Source organism: Typopeltis vanoorti, chromosome 6, assembly GCF_054136105.1.
Source record: "Typopeltis vanoorti isolate ZY-2024b chromosome 6, IOZ_Tvanoo_1.0, whole genome shotgun sequence".
NCBI lineage: Eukaryota > Metazoa > Arthropoda > Arachnida > Uropygi > Thelyphonidae > Typopeltis > Typopeltis vanoorti.
In genome coordinates this window covers 12,879,471-12,901,257 of record NC_143554.1, presented here as the reverse complement: position 1 = coordinate 12,901,257, position 21,787 = coordinate 12,879,471, and the positions used below count along the sequence as shown (strand labels likewise).

The window sequence follows — 21,787 nt, the reverse complement described above, 5'->3', positions numbered from 1 at the left end:
ATTGTATTCTTATTGGTTAAACGAAAATACAAAATGATAGTACAACATGACAAGGTTTCATGCCGGCTGGGGCATCGCCCAGTTAAACAAGGCCCCCGTTGTTTTCGCCAGGGATCCAGGGTGAACAGCGATCAGCTACTGGAACAAATCTGAAAACACACCCCAACTCAACATCATCAGAGTTAAAGATCGGTACTATCAACATAAGAAGCCTGAATGGCAAAGAAATGGAACTAGCTGAGGAATTGGATAAGTACCAGATCAACATAATAGGAGTAACTAAAACAAAAAAGACAAAAACTGGTGAGATCTTTCAGAGCAATAAATACAAAATGTTATATTCAGGCAATGACAATCAAGGAAAAGAAGGAGTAGCCATAGTATTCAACACAAAATATGAGGCTAATCTTCTTGAATGGCAGGCAGTCTCAAGTAGAGTGATGTGGGCAGATATCAGAATGGGGAATTGGACAATGAGACTAATTTGTGCCTATGGTCAAACAGAAGGTTCTAAGGTAGAAGTGGAGGAATTTTTTGAGGCTTTAGAAAAAGCAACTGACACAATGAAAAAGGAAAAGTTGGTCCTTGTTGGGGATCTAAATAGCAGAGTAGGAAATGATTGTGAGACATACAAAAATATTTTGGGAAAATTTGGAGAAAAGAGCAAAGTTAATAATAATGGCAATATCTGTTGGATTTCTGCTAAGGACATGGATTTGTTATTACTAACACCATGTTACAACATAAAAATGTGCACAAATTCACATGGAGAGAAGAGGCAAGGAATAAGAAAAGTCTCATTGACAATGTTATTGTTGATAGTGATGTTTTCTCCCTAGTGCAGGACACCAGAGTGTACAGAGGATTAGAAACTGGAATTTATCACCATTTAGTCTTGAGGAGAAAAAAATTGAATTTCATATTGAAAAAAATAACATGTAAGAAAGTTTTGGAGCGAATAAAAGTTGAGCATCTCTCAGATGTGAACTGTAGACTAAAATACACAAAGATTATTGAAGAAAAAATGAAAGATTTTGAGAACAGGAACCAAACCTTGGAGATTCAGTGGCAACCCTTGAAGAAAACCTTGATTGATTCTGCCAGAGAAGCATGTGGTGAGGTTGTTTGTAAGGATAAAAAAATCAGAACTCCCTGGTGGACACAGGAAGTTAAAGAGGCAGTGAAGGAAAAGAAGAAAGCATATCAAAAGTTCCTGGCAAATAAGTCAGCTTGTGCTCTTAGAGAATATAGAGACAAATGTAAGAAAGCTAAACACTGTGTAAAACTAGCTAAACAAAAGTCATGGGAGGACTTTGACAAGAATATAGAAAATAAATATCAAGAAAATGGCAAAATATTCTGGAGGTTGTTGAATGGAGGAAAGAGTGTTGTAAAAGGATTAAGAGATGATGAAAGTGACATTAAAACGGGAGAAAAAGATATTCTTGAAGTATGGAGTAATTACTTTGAAAAACTGCTAAATGAGACAGTACAGCGATAAAAAAACACTGACCAAGCATACAGTCAGGAATACATATCCATACTTGAAGTAGAAAAGCCATCAAAGGCTTGAAATGCGGAAAGGCAGCAGAAGTAGATGATATTCGACCAGAAAGGCTGAAGTATGGTGGTATAAAAGTCTTACAGTGGCTGCACTACATAGTTCAGAATGCCTGGACAGAGGGACGAATACCAGATAATTGGAGTAGAGCTCTCATAGTACACATATATAAAAAGGGAAATAAAACTGAATGTAAGAATTACAGAGGTATATCCCTACTGAGTGTTCCTGGTAAGATATATGCAAGTATACTTGTGAAATGGTTGAGAAGAATTGTGGAAGAAAAGATTAGTGAAGAGCAATCTGGATTCAGGTGAAATAGAGGCCATCAGGATCAGATCTTCACTTTACAACAAATAGTTGAGAAAGCATGGGAATATAACAAAGATCTGTATTTAAGTTTTGTCGATTTGGAAAAGGCATATGACAAGGTGCCAAGAGAGAAGCTATTCAATACGCTACAGTTATATGGTGTCAATGGGGCATGATTATCATCAAGCAATACTTAGTCTTTATTTGAGTTGTAAGTCAGCAGTTAGAATTGAAGGAAGTACAGGAAGATGGTTTAATGTTAAATCTGGGGTGAGACAAGGATGTACATTATCCCCTCTGTTATTCATTATCTATATGGATCACATTATGAAGGAAGGTGGTATTAAACCTGATATCAAAATTGGAGATATTAATATCAGCTCTTTGCTTTATGCTGACGATGTTATACTTCTAAATAAATCCGCTACAAGTCTGCAAGATTCTCTGACTAAATTGAATAACTGTTGTAATAGATATGGTATGAAGGTCAGCAATAAAAAGACAAAGACAATGAAAATAGGCAGAATCATTGAAAATGTCAACTGTGTTGTGAATGGAGAACCTGTTTAACAAGTAAAACATTTCAGCTACTTAGGCACGATTTTTACTGAAGATGGTAAATTAAATATAGAAATAGACAACAGAATCAGCAAAGCTGGTATGGTGGGAAGTCAATTGAATAAATTCATATGGAATAAGAGAGAAATTACTCAGAACACTAAATTAGCTGTATACAAGACAGTGTTCAAACCAGTTTTAACTTATGGATCTGAGAGCTGGGTCAGAAGTAAAACACTTGACCAAAGACTAGAGCCCACAAATATGAGAGTCCTGAGAAAGATTATATGCATCTAATCTAATATAACAGATGGCATAAATTCCAATATCATATTAAAAATGAGGATATTAGGAAAGAACTTGACATTGTCAGCATCCAGGAATGCATTAGCAGAGCTAATCTCAGGTGGTATGGTCACTTAAACAGAATGGACGAAGAAAGATTAGTAAAACAAGTGTTCTCTACCAGGTTGACAACAAAACGACCCAGAGGAAGACCAAGATATAGGTGGATTGATACAGTACAAAGTGCCTTAGACGACAGAAATATAAGATCTGATAATGTTTGAGTCTTGACAAGTAACACACTGATTTGGAGGAATTGTAGATAGGAAGTTAGTAATGATGTAATTTTTTTCATGTAGTACTATCATATCCTGTACACCCCTTGAGGGTATATGCCAGGAATTTGATGATGATGGGAAGTCTATTTGTACAGACAAGATTATACAATTGGTCAATTTGTATATACAAGACATATGACTGGTCTAGTTATGTAGGAAAGTAAAATAGTTGTGAAGATATTTCACACAGAAACTTTCTTTACATATTCTTAGGTAAAGGATTAAAATGAATAAATTTCTTGTTAAGTATAACATACTTTGTTGCAAAGCAACAAATCTCCACAGTTAAATGCACAGCAAAACAATTTGAAATGTTCATAACAATTCTGCTCTGGTACGAATGAATTTAATAAAATCTGGAAGTAAGAATCACTATAAAAATTTGTTAGTTCAAAAATATCTTTTTAATAGCAAAATAAGGAAAAACAAAATTATGTCTAATGCATATCCTAAGATGGCTCTGGTGCATGACAATGATAAATGGATCTGAATGTTATTACCAAATGCACCATTCTTATGATTTATTTCCAATCACTTTCTTACTTGTTTTTATACTTTTTATGCACCAAAGTATTGGGACATCCAATATCCATTATATGAATGATCAACCATTACCTAACATTGGAAATGGTTAACAATTGATTATTCCAATGTTTGCAATTTGAGTTTCACTGATTATTTGGATGTCAAATCATCCCCAATCTGATAACTGGCTATTCCAAACTCCTTACTCCTAACCTACAGTGTTGGATGCCATACAACTCATTGTTTATGATTAATTCAGTTCAATCTTAACTGTTCTTCTAATTCCTACACCAGGATTGTGATACTTGTATTATGGCTACAGTGATAACATGATACTGACTTGAATGGATAAAATTATTTTCAATTTGATTAGTTTTAACCACTTAATAATGTTAAGTATTTTTTTTTTATTCTGATTTAAGTGAGGTAATAAAATACTGAATTAATTAGTTTTAACTACTTAATAATGTTACAAGATTTTTTTTCAATTCAGTTTAAGTGAGATAATAAAATACTGAATACACTCACCACAGCAATGCTAAATGGAACATACTCCAGTCCTGCAACCTGAGTTAAAAGAAGCTGCATTCTCTAAAATAATCAATAAAACATTCCTTTTAGTTTTATGAGATCTCTAGAAATTGAATTATGTATAAAATGTTAAAATCTAATTTGTTTCATGAAAGAACAGCTTGATCGTCATGTTCAAGCCAGACTGTGTATGGTGTCTCAACAACACACACAAGACACTAGAACAAAGACTTAAACTTTAACAAGTTCAAGTCTATTTGTTCTGCATAAGTAACAAGTCAATTTATTTGGAAAATTCATATGAAGTATTTTATGCAACTCTTTCTGCATAATTACTTCAATACTAGTCTTTTAACACGTTGAACTGCCATTTGCCTAACTTGCTGATGGTGCCAATAGGTTGATAGTCTTCTCTACAAAACTATGTAATTGTTGAAATATTTTTCACTTTGTCATTATAACTACAAACTTTTCTTCGGTAAAAATGTTTTCAGAGCTTGTGTGATTATATTACTATTTGAAAGTTTCTAGTTCTGCATGGATAGGAAGCACCTTACTATATCTAGCTTGTCAACTACAAGTTATCTCGTATCGAATTTGTACGCATACGATAGTATGAAATATAGATGTTGAATTATGAGTTCTCATAGTTGGCAGTCATGTTAATAAGCACTTTTTTTTATGTTCATTCATTAAAATTCATTGTAGGATGGCTAGTTTATTCTTATCAAGAAAATTCCTATTCACATATATTCAAAATCACCATGAATCCAAACTCCAATGTCCTCACTAGTACATGTACAGATAAGTACATGTACTAGTGACATAGGACAAGCAGCATAACTAATTATGGTAATTTATTCATATCACATTTTTACAACTGTAATAATACCTTGGTTAACGAGGTTCACCAGTCTGCTAGACAAGAGTTTGTCTTCGCTCTCCAGTTAACAGGCAATGAGGCTTGAATCTCAATGTGCCATGAACATATGCCAAAACTTTCAGATGATATATGATTTTTTTTTATCGACTGCAGTTAAAACCGCAACCTTGTGTACTGAACCCCTGAAGTGCCTCGAAAAAAGTACCATATTAGGACTCTAGAGCAAGCTAAATTGTTTAATTATTTCATTAAATAATTATCTAATCCTTAGTCCACCTGCAGTGCTAAAAATGTACAAAATGTAATAAGTTTTCACAACCTGTCATGGGTGGGATCCACAAAAAAAAAAAGTAAAAGAAAAAAAAAAGTAGATCATGTGTGCCAGACATGCGAGAATGATGTTCTATGAGAAACGTTATGAAATAAAGAAATCCTTTTATTTTTTTAATGTAATTTATTGGCTTTCAATTTCAGGAATACAAGATACAATTGATTTGCAGTAACTAAAATATGATACAGACCTGTGATTGTAAATGACAATCTCTACTGGAAAACTACATAGCACTGACGAGATGTGGTACTTCAATAGAAAGATTAGTGTTCATAATGAGGTCAAACTTCTCTTTAAAACCTGATGAAGGCCTGCTAACTAGGATTAGAGAAATCAACGCTGAAGTCACCATTTAGAATCATTGGTATTTGATAATTTTCCTTCAACACAGCAGCACTATCGTATAAGGCAGAAGAACAAAGTGAATGAAATCTATATCTTCAATCAATTACTTTGAAGAAAAGTATATGACTGCAATGAGAACAGTTCGTCTGTTAGGCAAAAGACATTCAGCAGCACAAATATCTCCCAGCAACTTGATGCTTACAGACATTCCTGCTGTTTGATGGTAAATAATATCAATGTGGGAAATAATAGCTGGTGCATTATTGTTCTTGTTTTGGTGTACCGCAATTCTATCAAGTCACTGATAATCTTGCTTCATTTTTGCATGACACTATCGAAGTTAGGCATGCTAACACACTTGTCATTATTCAGCCAAGTTTCTGAGAACATTAATATCGGCTCGATATTCAGAATGAGCCGACAACTTTACCAATTAAGAGAAAGGGAGCAGATAAGTCTTTTCTGTCTTTGACAAACTCATGTAGTCTTATATGGCTTTTAATGGATTATTCACTAATCTTTCAAACTCTATTTGGATAGGTACTATGGATTTGCACATTTCCCAATCTACACTGAAAAATCTTGTCATTAGTAGGAAAACGATGTAGTCCATTTATATCAGTTACCGTGTGCTGAAAGAATCACAACCAATGATTGCTTGTGGTTCTTGATCATATCTGTACACAACCATAGTGAAAGTTCCTCAAGATTTATGAATGGTTATGGCACAAGCCAGGAATTATGGGAAAGTTATTCTATTTAGCTGACATTGTTTTACTGCTATCCAAAATCACACTAGCCATGCAGGGTCTGAATGGAATAACAGCAACTAATTTCTTGGCTAGGGAGCCAACCTGCAGGACCTAGTCATTCAGTGTTGGATTTCCATTCTTCAAATTCAATGCTCTCTCTAACTCTCCAGTCAGCCGATCCAAAGCTCCATTTACTAATCCATCGTCTTATACTTGTGATGATGAGATATAGTTTGTCAATAACCAAGGGAGGTTTGTAGGGTAGACTGCCAGGTGTAAAACAGACATTTTATGTAGCCTCTGCCTTAAACGAGTTCTCTTACTCTGCATTTTTGCACCCAATGTCTTGAGCAACAGAGGCCAAGTTGTCTTTGATAACTTAAGCACTAAATTATTATAACAATTTACAGAATGACTGTGAACAGTCTTATGCTGCTGGTGCAAAATCTATCAGCTTTTTCTTTATTCACAAAATGCGATTCAATCAGTTCTCTTTCCACTTCTTTGGTTTAGAGGCATTTAACAAGTCAGCTTTTTTGCCATTCAGTGCCAACTTTTGCTATGGCAGTCTAAATTGTTTTTGTCACCACCACCCCCACCCCAAACACACAATTTCAAAACTTTCTGCTTTTCCTAACCAGAATGATGAAAGAAAATCATTACAACTGGAGTTTTTCCAAATGGTTCAGTTTTCACACCAGCTAGTCAAAGCATCACCAGACAGACTAATATAAGCTGTTTCAGGCTGAAAGGGTAGTAGTGGGCAATGCATAGTTACTTCCATTGCCTAATTTTTCACATACATGCTGTGAATTTACTCCTTTATATGCAATCCCTAGGGATTGCATGTAAAGATGTTTCGCATAGCATAGTTTGTGTATGCTGGTACATGCACATTTTTTGCTTTTTATTTTCTTCATGACTTCCCTGAATGGTGGTAATGTTTATGTGAGTTGAGATGGGTGGGGGGGGGTGGACAACAGCCTCCCATCATTGAGACAGAACAGACTTATGATGCAGATTGCCTTTCTCATTCCGATTTTTTTATTCCTGTCCTCAAGCAATAATTACACAGTTAACTTACAGAATGCCCTTTTGAATATTTAATTATATTATGCTACAGAGTACATTCTCTCTTTTATAGTCCATTGTATCTAAACTATTAGTCAAAAACAAAACAAATTGTATTTTTATTTTTCATTTTGTTGTGTAATTGTATTATAACTGTTATATATGTATGTATTGTAATATATAGTATTATTCATGAAGGTTTTCTCTTAACATTATTTTCTTTTTAATTGTGTTTTAATTTTGTAACTGTTGAGTGTGGTTTTGCATATTTTGTTGGTTTTTTCTTTCCCCCATTGAAATTTTCAGTTTCCTTAAGTTCATAGTGTTTCGTTGTCTGCTTAGTGTGGTGTAACATGGATTTTCTGGAATTCTCAGTTACTGGAAAGAAGCCGGTCTCCAAGACTTTTACAGGTGCTGCATGTGCTCTTGCAGCAGTTACTTCCAGGCAGTGACATAATTACTTCTATCACTAATTTAAATAGGCTGTCAGTATGGGCAAAAGATAATGGATGTCAGTTTAATGTGGAGAAATGTAAAGTTATGCATTTTGGGATAAATAGATTACAAACTGTGTACCACATTTATGAAACTGTACTCCAGGAAATAGATGAAGCTAGGGATTTAGGGGTGGTGGTGGCAAACAGAGTTGAATGCTAAGATTGCTCATAAGATTACTTGGCTACTGTAGAACACACTAACAAGTAAAAATGAATAAGTTATTTTTCTTTATAAAGACTTGATACGTTCCACATCTGGATTACTGTGCTCAGGTCTGGTTTTTTTTTTTTTTTTTAGATGAGGAAGTGAAGAGAATTCAGAGGCAAGCAACCAAGATGGTGAGTGGTCTGTGGAACATTCCCTATGGGAATAGACTGAGGGTGTGTGGACTGCAGAAGTTGATTGATAGGCAAAAAAAGAGGGGATATGATAAAAACATTTAAATTACTTAAAAGGTTTACAGGAGTGATGCAGAGGAAATGTTCAGGCACTTGGGGCAGAACAAGAGGACATCGCTGGGAGTTGAGCAAAAGTGTGATTAGTAGGGGGTGTGAAGACTAACTACCTTTTCACTTGGAGAGTTGTGAATAAATGAAATGGACTGCCAGAATTTTATCTGTTTTAGAACTTTATCTGTTAATGGGTTCTAGTAGAGGTATGATAGATTGTGTGGATAGTTTGTTACCTGCAATGAGTCTTCAGACTCTATGGAGGTGCCCATACAAAAATAATAATTTTGTGGCATTCATCTTCCAAGTTTACTCTTATGTGCATATTAAAAAAAGCAAAATTTGTTAACTGCTGTAACACTTCTAAAATGTCACCAGAATCAAATACCTTTCCTTCTTGTTATTGTGTAGCATTACACTATAGCAATTTAAAATTTTCAGCACTGTTTCCTTCACTGCTTAGCTTCATTCAAAGTTGGGATCACTTTCTGATAGAACTGCTAATGAATGAGACACCTTTAGATAATCAGACAACTTTGTTGTTAACAATTTCTATGAGGGAATCTCTTCATCATTGCCTGAAGAACTTATTACTTCATTTTCTTTTATTTCCTAGTTATCACTACACATATATTTAACAAATCCATTACCAACATCAAATTGTAAAGTTCAATGCTTGTGGTATTTGAATGACTCCAATGCTAATTACAATAATCATGGGTTCTAATTGATCATGTTTATGTATTATTCAGATCACCTTTAACCAATTAGATCAAACACCATAAAAAAAACTGTCTACTTTTCAGGTCTTCTATTACTGCTGACAGTATTCATTATGTTATAACAAAGTGGAAGATGTCACACTGACTGATATAAACAAAGGATGAACTTGAGATGATCAGGATACTGCAGAACCTTAATGCAAATACGGTAATAGACCAGAAATTATCCTAGCCCATGTATTACAACAATGTGCAGGGGAATTGGCAGCCCTTCTGACCAAGCTGTGATTAGATGCCAAGGGAATGGAAAGAGGAAAAAGACAGTTATTTTGAATAGAGGAGGCTCAAAGATAGGTGGCAAATTACGAACCAGCTAGTTCCAGCCTGGTTTGCCAAATGGTAGGCATACATGCTCCACAAAATATTCAATGGGTTTGAATCCCACAGTGGAAATTTTTTAATGTCAATAACAAGTAAAAGACCATCACTCCACTTGCTGAAGACCTATGGGTGGCATGAAAAAAAGTTTCATGTTTGGTACGTTTTTAGAGCGGTTTCAAGATTATGTAAAAAAAATTAGTCCATATGCATTACAGGTTTACAGCATTTATAGGCAGAAATCACAAAATAAATCATTATATCAATAAATCAGGTGTGGTAGTTAAGCAAATGGAGAAATGACAGAATTTAAGAATGGGCAGACAGGGATATGAAATTATATCGGAGATGAGGAAAATGGTTTGGTGAAGGATGGGTATTAAGCAATTCACTCAACCTAACAATTGAGTTGGATAAAAGAAATGGCTACATAATGATACTGCTGGACTTTGCAAAGGCATTAGCCAGGAGAAGGCAGGTGACTAATTGTAATGCAAGCCACTATACTTTGGCCAGTGATATCTAACTTGTACATCAATGATAGAGAAAATAATTTATATCCAGTCATCTGCTAATTACACAAAACTTGGTAGAGTAATATGTAATGAGAAATGGAAGAGCTGCAGGTGAGGATGGAGTCCTTGCTGACCTTCTAAAAGCAGTTGGGGAGGTCATCTATAAAATCTTAGCCAAATGTTTTACCCTGTATCTGAAGAAAAATAATATACCAGGAGTAAGGAAAGAGGCTAACCTTATTACAATACATGAAATGGGTTATGCAGAAGACTTGAAGAACTACTGCACTATTAGTCGACTATTGGTGATATACAAAGTGTTTAAAGAACACTATTTATTGCCAATGGTAGACCAAATATATCTTTGTTTTTACTGATTATCAACAAGACTTTGATTCAGCTTGTGTAATACTAAAGGCACTACAATATGAATAAACAGAGATGCTGTATGTAAGGACTATCAAAAGCAGCGATACAACAACAACAATTCATTTTCATGGAAACATCTCCACAGTGTGGAAATATGGAGAGGCAAGATGACATGGTGAGAGAATATTTCCAAAACTATACCCAGCATGTTTAGAAGAAATACTCAACTTCTTTATTGGGAAGAAAAGTCTGAAAATAAACAGAAGATATTCAAGCTATTTACACTTTGCAAATGACAGTTTATTTTTTACTCAAAGTCCACATCATGCTCAAAGAGAATGATGAAACAGAACAAGTGAATCATTACATATACTTATGACAACAGATCACTGGATCAGAATATCATGGAAGAAGTCAAAATATGAACAATGCTTGGCTGGAAAGCATTTGGTAAATTACAATCAACATTCAAAAGCCAATTTCAACTATGCCTAAGAAAAAGTTTTTAACCAATGCATTCATCCTATATCCTGTAATGCAATGGGCTGGGTATATTGTTCGAAAACAAGACTAACTATGGACAAAAGTGATGGACTGGATTCTATAAGAAAAAAAGCACTATCAAAATCATGATGGGTGGATCAAATCATCAGATTTGCTAGAGCATCATGTGGGAAAGAGAAACCATTAAAAGATACTTTCGGAGTCATCTTGGAAAGGCCTTCATCCAGCAATGGATCAATAATGGTTGATGATTAGTGTGGTTAGCACATATATATATAAGACCTAAGAAACTGGGGACTAGGTTATGACAGACATTATATAGTGCAGCTCAACGATGGGCTATGTGTTTGAAATCTAAGCACATTAACAAGAGTTCTATATACGGTAGTTTATGTTTTAAGAATCTGTTAATATAAATTTTTTGAAATTATTTTATTCATTTATATAGGTTTTTTTTTTTTGTTTGGCCGCTAGAAGGCCAGATGGTTGGTCGTGTTTTCAGGGAGCTCCCGAAAGCTAAGTATAATTTTGAATGAAAATTAGAATATAGGTTAAAATCATAAGGTAATATTGTCTAATTTTGGTAGCTTGTGGTGTCTGTGTAATTTTGGTGTAAATTCCGTTATTTAATTTAGTATTTAACGATACATTTCATAGATTTGAATATGGCACCAATGCGACGTAAGATAATGGCGTCCAAAAATGCGACGCCATTGTTCAAAAACCATAATGTGAGAGAATTTGTCCAATGTGATGTGTGTGGAATGTATGCATTCCCGAATGAGGCTGGAGTTTGGATTGAAAGTGATAGTGGTGGGAGAATGTGCAGAAAGTGTAAGCAAAGTGAGGAGTTGAATTATGTGTCAGGTTGTGAGACAGCTATGGTTGAAGAAAGCCAGAATGTGAGTGAAAATAGTGGCTTGATAGGGAATTATGATGTACAAGATGGCAATGAGAGCAGTGATCTAAGAAAGAGTGAGAGCAACTATACAGAGAGAGAAAATGGTTTGAATGATAAAAAAAAAATGAGGAATTATTTGTAGGAAGTGAGATCGCTAGGTTGCGCACAGTGATACAAAATGCGCAGCGGTAATTAGAGCACCTGCAAAACTCTTTCCAGAGTGATTCAGCTAACGTAAATAACCAGCATAAGAGTGGGCGAGTTTCTGAAATGAAGGAAAGAGTGTTGTATGGTGACTCGTTATTAAGAGGAGTGATAGATGGGAGTGTAACTGAATCGTACTTACCGGGTGCGAAATTTAAGGATGTAAGTGAGAATATTAGAGTGCAAAAACAGAGGGTGAAAGAATTAATAATTGTGGCGGGTACAAATGAATTGAAAGGTGATAAATTTTTTATGAGAGAGGACTTGAAAGTATTGTTAAAGGCAGCGAAAGAAAAGAGTGACAGAGTTAGAATGGTGAGTCTGTTGCCGCGGTATGACAGAGAGGAGTTTAGAAGGGGGGCCATAATCGCAAATGACATTATGCGCAGGTTATGCAAACGGTGTGGTGTGGAATTTGTGGACGTGTGGAATGAGTTTGATGGGCGAAAGGACTTATACAAGATGGATGGCCTGCATTTGAATGGACTTGGTGTGTGAAGACTGGAAAAAGTGCTGCTGAATGAAGTGAAAATGGATGTGCAGAACCAGGGAAACTAGAACTACCAAGGATGGGGGGGGGGGGATATGCAGACATCAGTGAGAGAGTTGGGTGTAAAAATGTATATAATGTACCTGAGTCAGCACTAAGGACAAAAAATGGGAATGGGACATTTAGAATAACGCATCAAGATAGGGGTGGGACAAAGGGATCACTGCATTTCATGTATACTAATGCCATGAGTATTAGGAACAAGAAGGAAGAATTTTTGGCCTTGATTGGCTCTTCCTGGCCACAGGTTATTGGCATTAGTGAAACATGGCTGACGAAAGATGATATAGTTAGTGGGATAGAATGTGTAGGTTATAGTGTGTTTAGGAGGGACAGAGAGAATAAAATGGGGGGAGGGGTGTTATTGATGATAGCTGATGAACTGCAACCAAGGAGAATTGAAGTTGTATTGCAGGATAGTGAAAGGAGCTCATTTGAGGCTATTTGGTGTGAGATTGAGACTGGCAGAATAAAATATACAGTTGAGTGCTGCTATAGACCAGGTGATGGAATAGATGGTGGAAATAGTATGCATAAACAAATTGATGAAATGAATGGAAGGAGGGTAATTATTATAGGGGATTTTAATTATGGTAACATTGATTGGAAAGAGGAGAGGACACATGTAAGGAAGGAAATGGATTTTATTCAATTATTAAGGGATAACTATCTGAGACAGCATGTAATTGAAAATACTAGGGGGTGTGAGAGTGCTTGACCTGGTAATAGCATCTCACAATTTGACTGTAATGAATATGACCATGTTGCCACCTATTGGTGAGAGTGATCATAAGGTCTTGACCTGGGAGGTGGCTAAAGGTGTGGAATTTTTGATTAAGAGAGGGTATATGTGGAATTACCGTGCTGGCAAGTATGACAAGCTTAGGAGATTGCTTGGATCAGTGCCATAGCATGTACAACTGCAAGGGCTGGACGTCGATAGAGCATGGGAGGTGGTCAAGGAGCATTTACAGGAGGTTATGGCTGATTGTATACCTAGGGTCCGAATAGTAAAACAAGTAGGGGTTAAATGGATGAATAACACCATTAAGCTTGAGCTGCAAAAAAAGAAACAACTGTGGAGGGAATTTAAAGAAAGGGGTGACCTGCAAGCACATGAACGGTATAAAGTGCAGGCCAGAAGGGTAACGAGTGTGGTAAAAACAGCAAAAGCCGATTATGAAAGTTAACTAGCTGTGCAAGCAAAAGAGAATCCCAAAGATTCTCTTTTGCTTGCATAGCATTGTAAAAGTTCTTTCAATATGCTGCAAGCAAGAAAAAACTGTACATGGCAAAATGATTTTAAGGAATGACGATGGTAAGGAGGTCACTGAACCAGTCGATATAGTGGAGTTACTGAGCGCGCACTTTGCAAAAGTATATCATCCAGGTGGAGACATTGAAAAAATGAAGGAGCCATTAGTTTATACGGGAATTGTGATGAATGAAGTGGAGGTCAATAGTCTATTACAGAACCTTAATGTGAATACATCTGTGGGATTGGATGATATACCAACACAGGTCTTGCGTGAAGCAGCTAAGGAATTATCAGTGCCCTTGACCATGTTTTTTAATCTAAGTCTTGGGTCTGGTTTAGTCGCGAAGGCGTGGAAAGAGGGGAAAATAGTTTCACTGCATAAAGGAGGATCCAAGACTATGGTTGCAAATTACCGACCGATCAGCATATCAGGAGTTGTTGTCAAGGTCTTGGAGAAAGTAGTCAAGAGAAAAATACAGGAATGGATTGATGAAAATGAGATACTGTACAGGGGACAGCATGGCTATGTAAAGGGTAGATCATGCCTGAGTAACTTGCTCAAGTTTTATAACAAGGTGACGCCTGAACTGGATAAGGGAAATGGGTTTACAGTGATACTGCTGGACCTGGCAAAGGCGTTTGACAGGATACCACATGGAATTCTAATCCGTAAACTACAACATATAGGAATGGATATAGGGTTGGTGAGATGGATAGGTGGGTTGTTGATGGAAAGATAAAAAAGAGTGGTTTATTCAGGAGTGGAGTCCAAAAGACGGCCTGTGACTAGTGGGGTGCCGCAGGGTTCTGTTCTTGGACCACTGCTGTTTAATCTGCTCATTAACGATATAGGGAAGGATTTAAGTGGAACAGCTCATTTGTTCACTGATGATGCAAAGTTGGGGAGGGCAATAGTGAATGCAGAAGATGTCGAAGTCTTGCAGGATGACTTAGATAGATTGGAGTTCTTGGCTAAGAAGAATGGATGTCAATTTAATGTGACAAAATGTAAGGTTATGCATTTTGGGGTGAAAAGATTAGCAGCAGTATACCACATGGGTGGAACTGTACTCCAAGCGATTGATGAGGCCAGGGACTTGGGAGTGTTGGTGGATAGGAGATGAAGTTTAGGGGGCACATTGCGAAAGTAGCTAAATCAGCTCATCAACTCACTTGGTTGTTGAAAAATACCTTAACGAGCAGAGACAAGCAAGTTATTGTACCTCTGTACCGAGCGTTGATAAGACCTCATCTTGACTACTGTGCCCAGATTTGGTCACCTCGGTTCCTTCTTGATGGGGAGGAGGTGGAGAGGATCCAGAGGCAAGTGACTAAGATGATTGCAGGTCTATGGAATGAACCATATGAGAACAGGTTGAAGATTTGTGGGTTGCAGAATAGGCAGAAAAGGGGAGATATGATTGAGACATTCAAGGATTCTATAAGATTAATTCAGAGGATATTTTGGAGATCAGGACTGGTGGTGGGAGAACTAGGGGACACCTATGGAAGCTGGGTAAGAGTGTGGTTAGCAGTGGTGTTAGAGCTGGGTTCTTTACTTTTAGAGTGGTAAATGAGTGGAATAAGCTGCCAGAATTTGTTGTGGGTGCTATGACAGTGAGCGAGTTCAAGGCAAGGTATGATAGATACTGTGAGAATGTCGTATAGTTGTGTGGACATGATGTTTAGGGACTCCCACGATGAGTCTAAGGACTCCCTGGAGTAGCCCGAAAATAATAATAATAATAATAATTCCTGATGAAGTATACCACAGCATAGGAAACTCTGAATAAACAATTTATACTTTGTGTTTTTTCCTTGTGGTACTCACCACTAAATGTAATTCATTTTTCCAAAAGTTGGCGTTTCTTCGTGATCACTAGAATCATCTCCTTCTGATTGTATCTGATATATTTTTTTTACTTTTTGCTCTAACTTTTTTTAAAAAACTCTTTTAGAAAAAAAAGTAGTTTCTATAAGCAAAAAAGAAATTCATCCAGGTGCCTGGTTAAATGATTCTAGAAAAGCACACTGGCTCAAAGACTGTCATAATGTGTTTCTTCATCTTCTAATTCTAAACGTTCCCTTTTTTCCCACAGGTTTCAAAACACTGATATATACAGCTTTACTTGGTACAAGTTCTAGTAGTTCTTTTTTTCTCATACAGTTGCAGATGAGTTCTCTAATGATTTTTAAACAATTTTTTTGTGTATAGCAAAAGTGTCAAACATTTTAGTACCATACAAATGAATTTCCACATATTTCTTATATTGATATTCATTATTATTATTTTGTGACACCTCCAGGGAGTCCACAGACTCATTGAGGGAGGGCATTTACTCTACAGCTCTGTCTCCACCACTCAATCCACCAACTACAACTAACCGCAACTACACCACGCCATCTACCATCCACCACCACTAGTATTTGCACTTACAATCACAAACATCCATGCCCATGGTGGGATTCAAACCTCCAGCCTTTGGCTGGAATGTGGATACGCTAACCACTCGGTCAACCAGGCTGTCAATTACAGATATTTACTACATTATACAGACCATTTCTAACTTTTACTAATGTTTTAATGTTGTCACTTAACTCAATCTCATCTATTAATTGATTGATGAGATTCATCATCATCACAAACCATGGGCTCACCACCCATTGATGTTCAATGCCTCCTTCACTATCTTCTTCCACTTTTTTTTTGTCCAGTGCACAGTGTCACAGTTTCTATAAACCTATTCCACACTAGTCCTTTATGTCATCTATCTATTCTCTGTATGGTCTACCTCTTCTGTTTACACCATCCATAATACCAAACACGAATGTCTTTATCTTCCAGTCCACACTCATTCTACAGATGTGTCCAAATAATTGCAGCTTCCATTGTATAATGTGCTGCATTTGATAGTGATGAGATTGTCCACCTATAATAATAGAATCTTCATACAGCACTATTCTTGAATCATTCACCACTTCTTTTTCTCCACTATCTTTCATTTTATTCTCTTGCAGCACTCTTCCATTCATATCCATCAACCATCTCATCTCATTGTGCATATGCCTCATCTCATTCTTCAACTCTTGGATTTGGACAGTAGTGCTTAAAAAAAAAAAGCAGCTCCATCAGTCAAGTTGCTCTTCTGTTTCTTGCTTTCAGCCAATCAGTCATGTTGTCTTCTGTTCCTGAAATCATATCTGTTTCTGTCTTCCAATCTCTTTTGTATTCACTGCATTCATTCTCTCGCTCACCTTTCTGGCTGATACCATTCTAAGTCTTGCATCCCTTACTGACTTCCACCTTTTGTCTAATATTCACTCCCCAGTCTCAACTCTCATTTACTTCCATGCAATCCATTAAAATATCTGTCTGCAGATCCATGCCCTCTCACTTTCTTGTTCTATCTCTCAAGAAATGCATCTTCCATGTTCTCTAATACATACATATTATGCTCCTGACAATGAATTCTGAGCAATCCACACCATTCACCACATGAAATTTGTACCTCATATCTAGTTGTTCTTGCTCTCACTGCTATTTTGACTTTGCTAATGGTAAGCTGTATTACATAAAGTTTTATACAAAACCTACTAACAACTTGATAATTACTGTGCATTCAATCTCAGTTACCACTAATAAATAAATTTTCACTAAAATGCAGTTTTTTTTTTTTTAATTTTTTTTTACATGACTGACTTTTTTTGTCAGTCATGTATAAAATAAAATGTATCTCTGCTGGAGTATTTTAGCTGCAATCTTCCGCTTGAGCATCCATAAAAGCAGCATGGTCTATGAAGTGAAATACTTTAATGATAGTCAATAGAAGTTATGCATAGAAATCTGTTATATTCATTATATTTTTTAATAATCTGCCTTTTTTTTTTTTTTGTATGACAGTGATCCTTTTCCCTAAATCCTATCCGCTCATATGACTAGTGTTTTTAGATGGCCATAGATTCTTTTTTGAATAACTGATTAACAACTTCTGGTTGAAAGGCTTATACATTGACTATTTACAACTATTATAACATAAATATTAATTATAATAACTTTAACTTCCTATATTTCAGCAACGTTACACCGCCATCATCAGGGATCACAAAGCAATAGCAGGCACATGCTATTACTACTAACACTGAATAAAGGCAACCAAAGGCAGGCCTAGAGTCCTAAATGGCATCCCCCAGTGGGCTAATTGGGTAGGCTTGGCTATTTGGCTAAAGATCTGAGAATGAGTGCAGTTTCATGCACCCAAATTTGTTCAAGTTTGAAAGGTTTCTTAGGGCTGAGGCATTTTCCAGGAATAGTCTTTCACATTTGTATTTGCTGAAATGCAATAGAGTGGCTGAAAGAAGGCCACTTAACAAGATAATGACTGCAAACGATAAAAAATTTTAAATAAAAAAAAATAAATACAAAGAGTGATTAACAATAAAATTGCTTGTGACAATCTTTTTCTTTCTTCAAAGAAGCAAAATTATCAATCACGAACATCCACAATACAGAATTGTGCATAAAAATACAGAAATAGTCTGAGAGGGAGTCAAAGACATCATACAGGATAAAGCTAAAGAAATATCTAGGCACAATCAGAAGACCGAAAGACTCACAAATCACAGAGTCAACAAAGGGACAAAGGGCCTGAAGTGCAAATACTAATGGTGGTGGATGGCATTGGTGTAGTTGCAGTTGGTGGATTGAGTGGTGGAGACAGAGCTGTAGAGTAAATGCTCTCCTTCGATGAGTCTGTGGATCCCCCTGGAGGTGTCACGAAATAATAATGAATATCAATATAAGAAATATGTGGAAAAATTTTTTTCATTTGTATGGTACTAAAATGTTTGACACTTTTGCTAATGATTTTGAAACAAAAAAATTGTTCATCATCATCATCAAATTCCTGCCATGTACCCTCAAGGGGTGTACAGGATATGACAGTACTACATGAAAAAATTACATCATTACTAACTTCCTATCTACAATTTTCCCCCAAATCAGTCTGTTACTTGTCAAGACTCCAACATTATCAGATCTTATATTTCTATCGTCTAAGGCACTTTGTACCGTATCAATCCACCTATATCTTGGTCTTCCTCTGGGTCGTTTTGCTGCCAACCTGGCAGAGAACACTTGTTTTGCTAATCTTTCCTCTCCCATTCTATTTAAGTGACCATACCATCTGAGATTAGCTCTGCTAACGCATTCCTGGATGCTGACAATGTCAAGTTCTTTCCTAATATCCTCATTTTTAATATGATATTGCCATTGATGCCATCTGTTCACGCCTCTAATCTTTCTCAGGACTCTCATATCTGCGGTCTCTAGTCTTTGGTCAAGTGTTTTACTTCTGACCCAGCTCTCAGATCCATAAGTTAAAATTGGTTTGAACACAGTCTTGTATACAGCTAATTTAGTGTTCCGACTAATTTCTTTCTTATTCCATATGAATTTATTCAATTGACTTCCCACGATACCAGCTTTGCTGATTCTGTTGTCTATTTCTATATTTAGTTTACCATCTTCAGTAAAAATTGTGCCTAAGTAGCTGAAATGTTTTACTTGTTCCACAGGTTCTCCATTCACAACACAGTTGACATTTTCAATGATTCTGCCTATTTTCATTGTCTTTGTCTTTTTATTGCTGACCTTCATACCATATCTATTACAACAGCTATTCAATTTAGTCAGAGAATCTTGCAGACTTGTAGCGGATTTATTTAGAAGTATAACATCATCCGCATAAAGCAAAGAGCTGACATTAACATCTCCAATTTTGATATCAGGTTTAATACCACATTCCTTCATAATGTGATCCATATAGATAATGAATAACAGAGGGGATAATGTACATCCTTGTCTCACACCAGATTTAACATTAAACCATCTTCCTGTACTTCCTTCAATTCTAACTGCTGACTCACAACTCAAATAAAGACTAAGTATTGCTTGATATAATGCCCCATTGACACCATATAACTGCAGCGTATTGAATAGCTTCTCTCTTGGCACCTTGTCATATGCCTTTTCCAAATCGACAAAACTTAAATACAGATCTTTGTTATATTCCCATGCTTTCTCGACTATTTGTCGTAAAGTGAAGATCTGATCCTGACAGCCTCTATTTGGCCTGAATCCAGCTTGTTCATCACCAAGCTTTTCTTCCACAATTCTTCTCAACCGTTTCTCAAGTATACTTGCATAGATCTTGCCAGGAACACTCAGTAGGGAAATACCTCTGTAATTCTCACATTCAGTTTTATTTCCCTTTTTATATATGGGTACTATGAGAGCTCTACTCCAATCATCGGGAATTCGTCCCTCTGTCCAGGCTTTCTGAACTATGCAGTGCAGCCACTGTAAGACTCTTATACCACCATACTTCAGCATTTCTGGTCGAATATCATCTACTCCTGCTGCCTTTCCACATTTCAAGCCTTTGATGGCTTTTTCGACTTCAAGTATGGATATGTATTCCTGACTGCATGCCTGGTCAGTGTTTTTTTATCACTGTGCTGTCATCACTGCTTGTTTCATTTAGCAGTTTTTCAAAGTAATTACTCCATACTTCTTGTTTCAAAATCATTAGAGAACTCATCTCCATCTTTTTGACTGCCATCTTTTTTACTTGGACAAACCGGAAGCTCTATAAGAAAAAATCTTATATTCTTCACAACAAATCTAGTAAGTCTGGATTGGCACAACATGAAATAGAGACAAACCACAACATTCTCTGGTCTAAAACTCACCTTCTACAGAGATGACGATAAATTCAAATGCCTATTCAAACAGAGTGCTGAGGCCTTACCTCACCACCCTAACTTGAACCAAAATGACTGCATATCCTTGTCAAAAATATGAGAAAGTTTGATCCAAATAACACTTTTTTTTTTTTTAATGCCTTCTGGATACCATATCTGTATAATGATAACTTTAATATGATTTTATAAATTAAGTTTTCTGTATGACATTGTGAACTTATACATGTAATTTATTTCTGCACTCTTATGTTTACATTTCTTCAGTGAAATGATATCGTGATTAGCGATGTAACATCATGCGGCTCGTTCTAATTTTGAATGATCAATTGTTTGTATTCTACCTTGTAAAAGACTGTTTCCTGTTAAGCCACTGAAGATAGTTTGTTATTCCAAATTGAAATATCTGGCAATATATTAAATATAATCATTTTTGTGCTAACATGTTGATATTTCTTAATTTCGTGTCACAAGTTTCTCTGAAAAGCAGTGGGTGATTTGACACCTCATTTATAATAATATCCTCTGATGAGACGATCAAATCCAAGCCCCCTCGATCCTCATGTGACCTCTGTTACATACCTGAGGTAGTTGTCCTCTAAAACTTGAGAAACTTATTTTCTTTACTTCCCAATGCTATCTCGTCATCCAAGTCTATATATCCACATCGTCCCACACATACCATTACACTCGCCTCACCATACCATTTTTGAAAAATTCATGCAATTTATTTTACTGCATATTTTAATGCAGCTTTCACTGTATTGTAATAATTAAATTACTAAAACATGACCTCCCTTTAGCAAATCCATGCTGTCCATCAAAGATAATACCATTGTTGTCAGCACAACTCTGGATCCCAGTTCTCACAAGCTTCTCCAACAATTAACCACAACACCTGACACATAGATAGGCCTATAGTTTGATACTTCAGTTCGATCACCTCCTTTATGAAGTGACACAATCTTGCCCTCCTTCCACTCCTTAGGAACTTGACCCAATGCAAGACTCATATTAAAAAAATATGTCAAGGCAGGTGTCAACTCCCTGAAACATTCCTTCAGAATATGTGGTGATATATTATCAAGTCCCACAGCCTTATTAACATCTAGTTTGCTGAACTCCCCATACACTTGTTGCTCACTTACAGTCAGTCTCTCCTTCCCATCATCAACGCTCTCAATCTCT

The 21,787-nt window shown here is 36.2% G+C and overlaps 1 protein-coding gene across 1 annotated transcript in view; it reads right to left on the bottom strand.

Moving 5' to 3' along the window:
* Positions 1-21,787, bottom strand: part of prd1 (pleckstrin homology domain-containing protein pruning defect 1) — a 274,327-nt gene that overhangs the window by 188,055 nt on the left and 64,485 nt on the right. Inside the window, exon 4 of the mRNA XM_090394672.1 lies at positions 4,108-4,170. Within this exon, the coding sequence (XP_090250798.1) occupies positions 4,108-4,170 (63 nt within the window). The remainder of the gene's footprint in view (positions 1-4,107; positions 4,171-21,787) is intronic.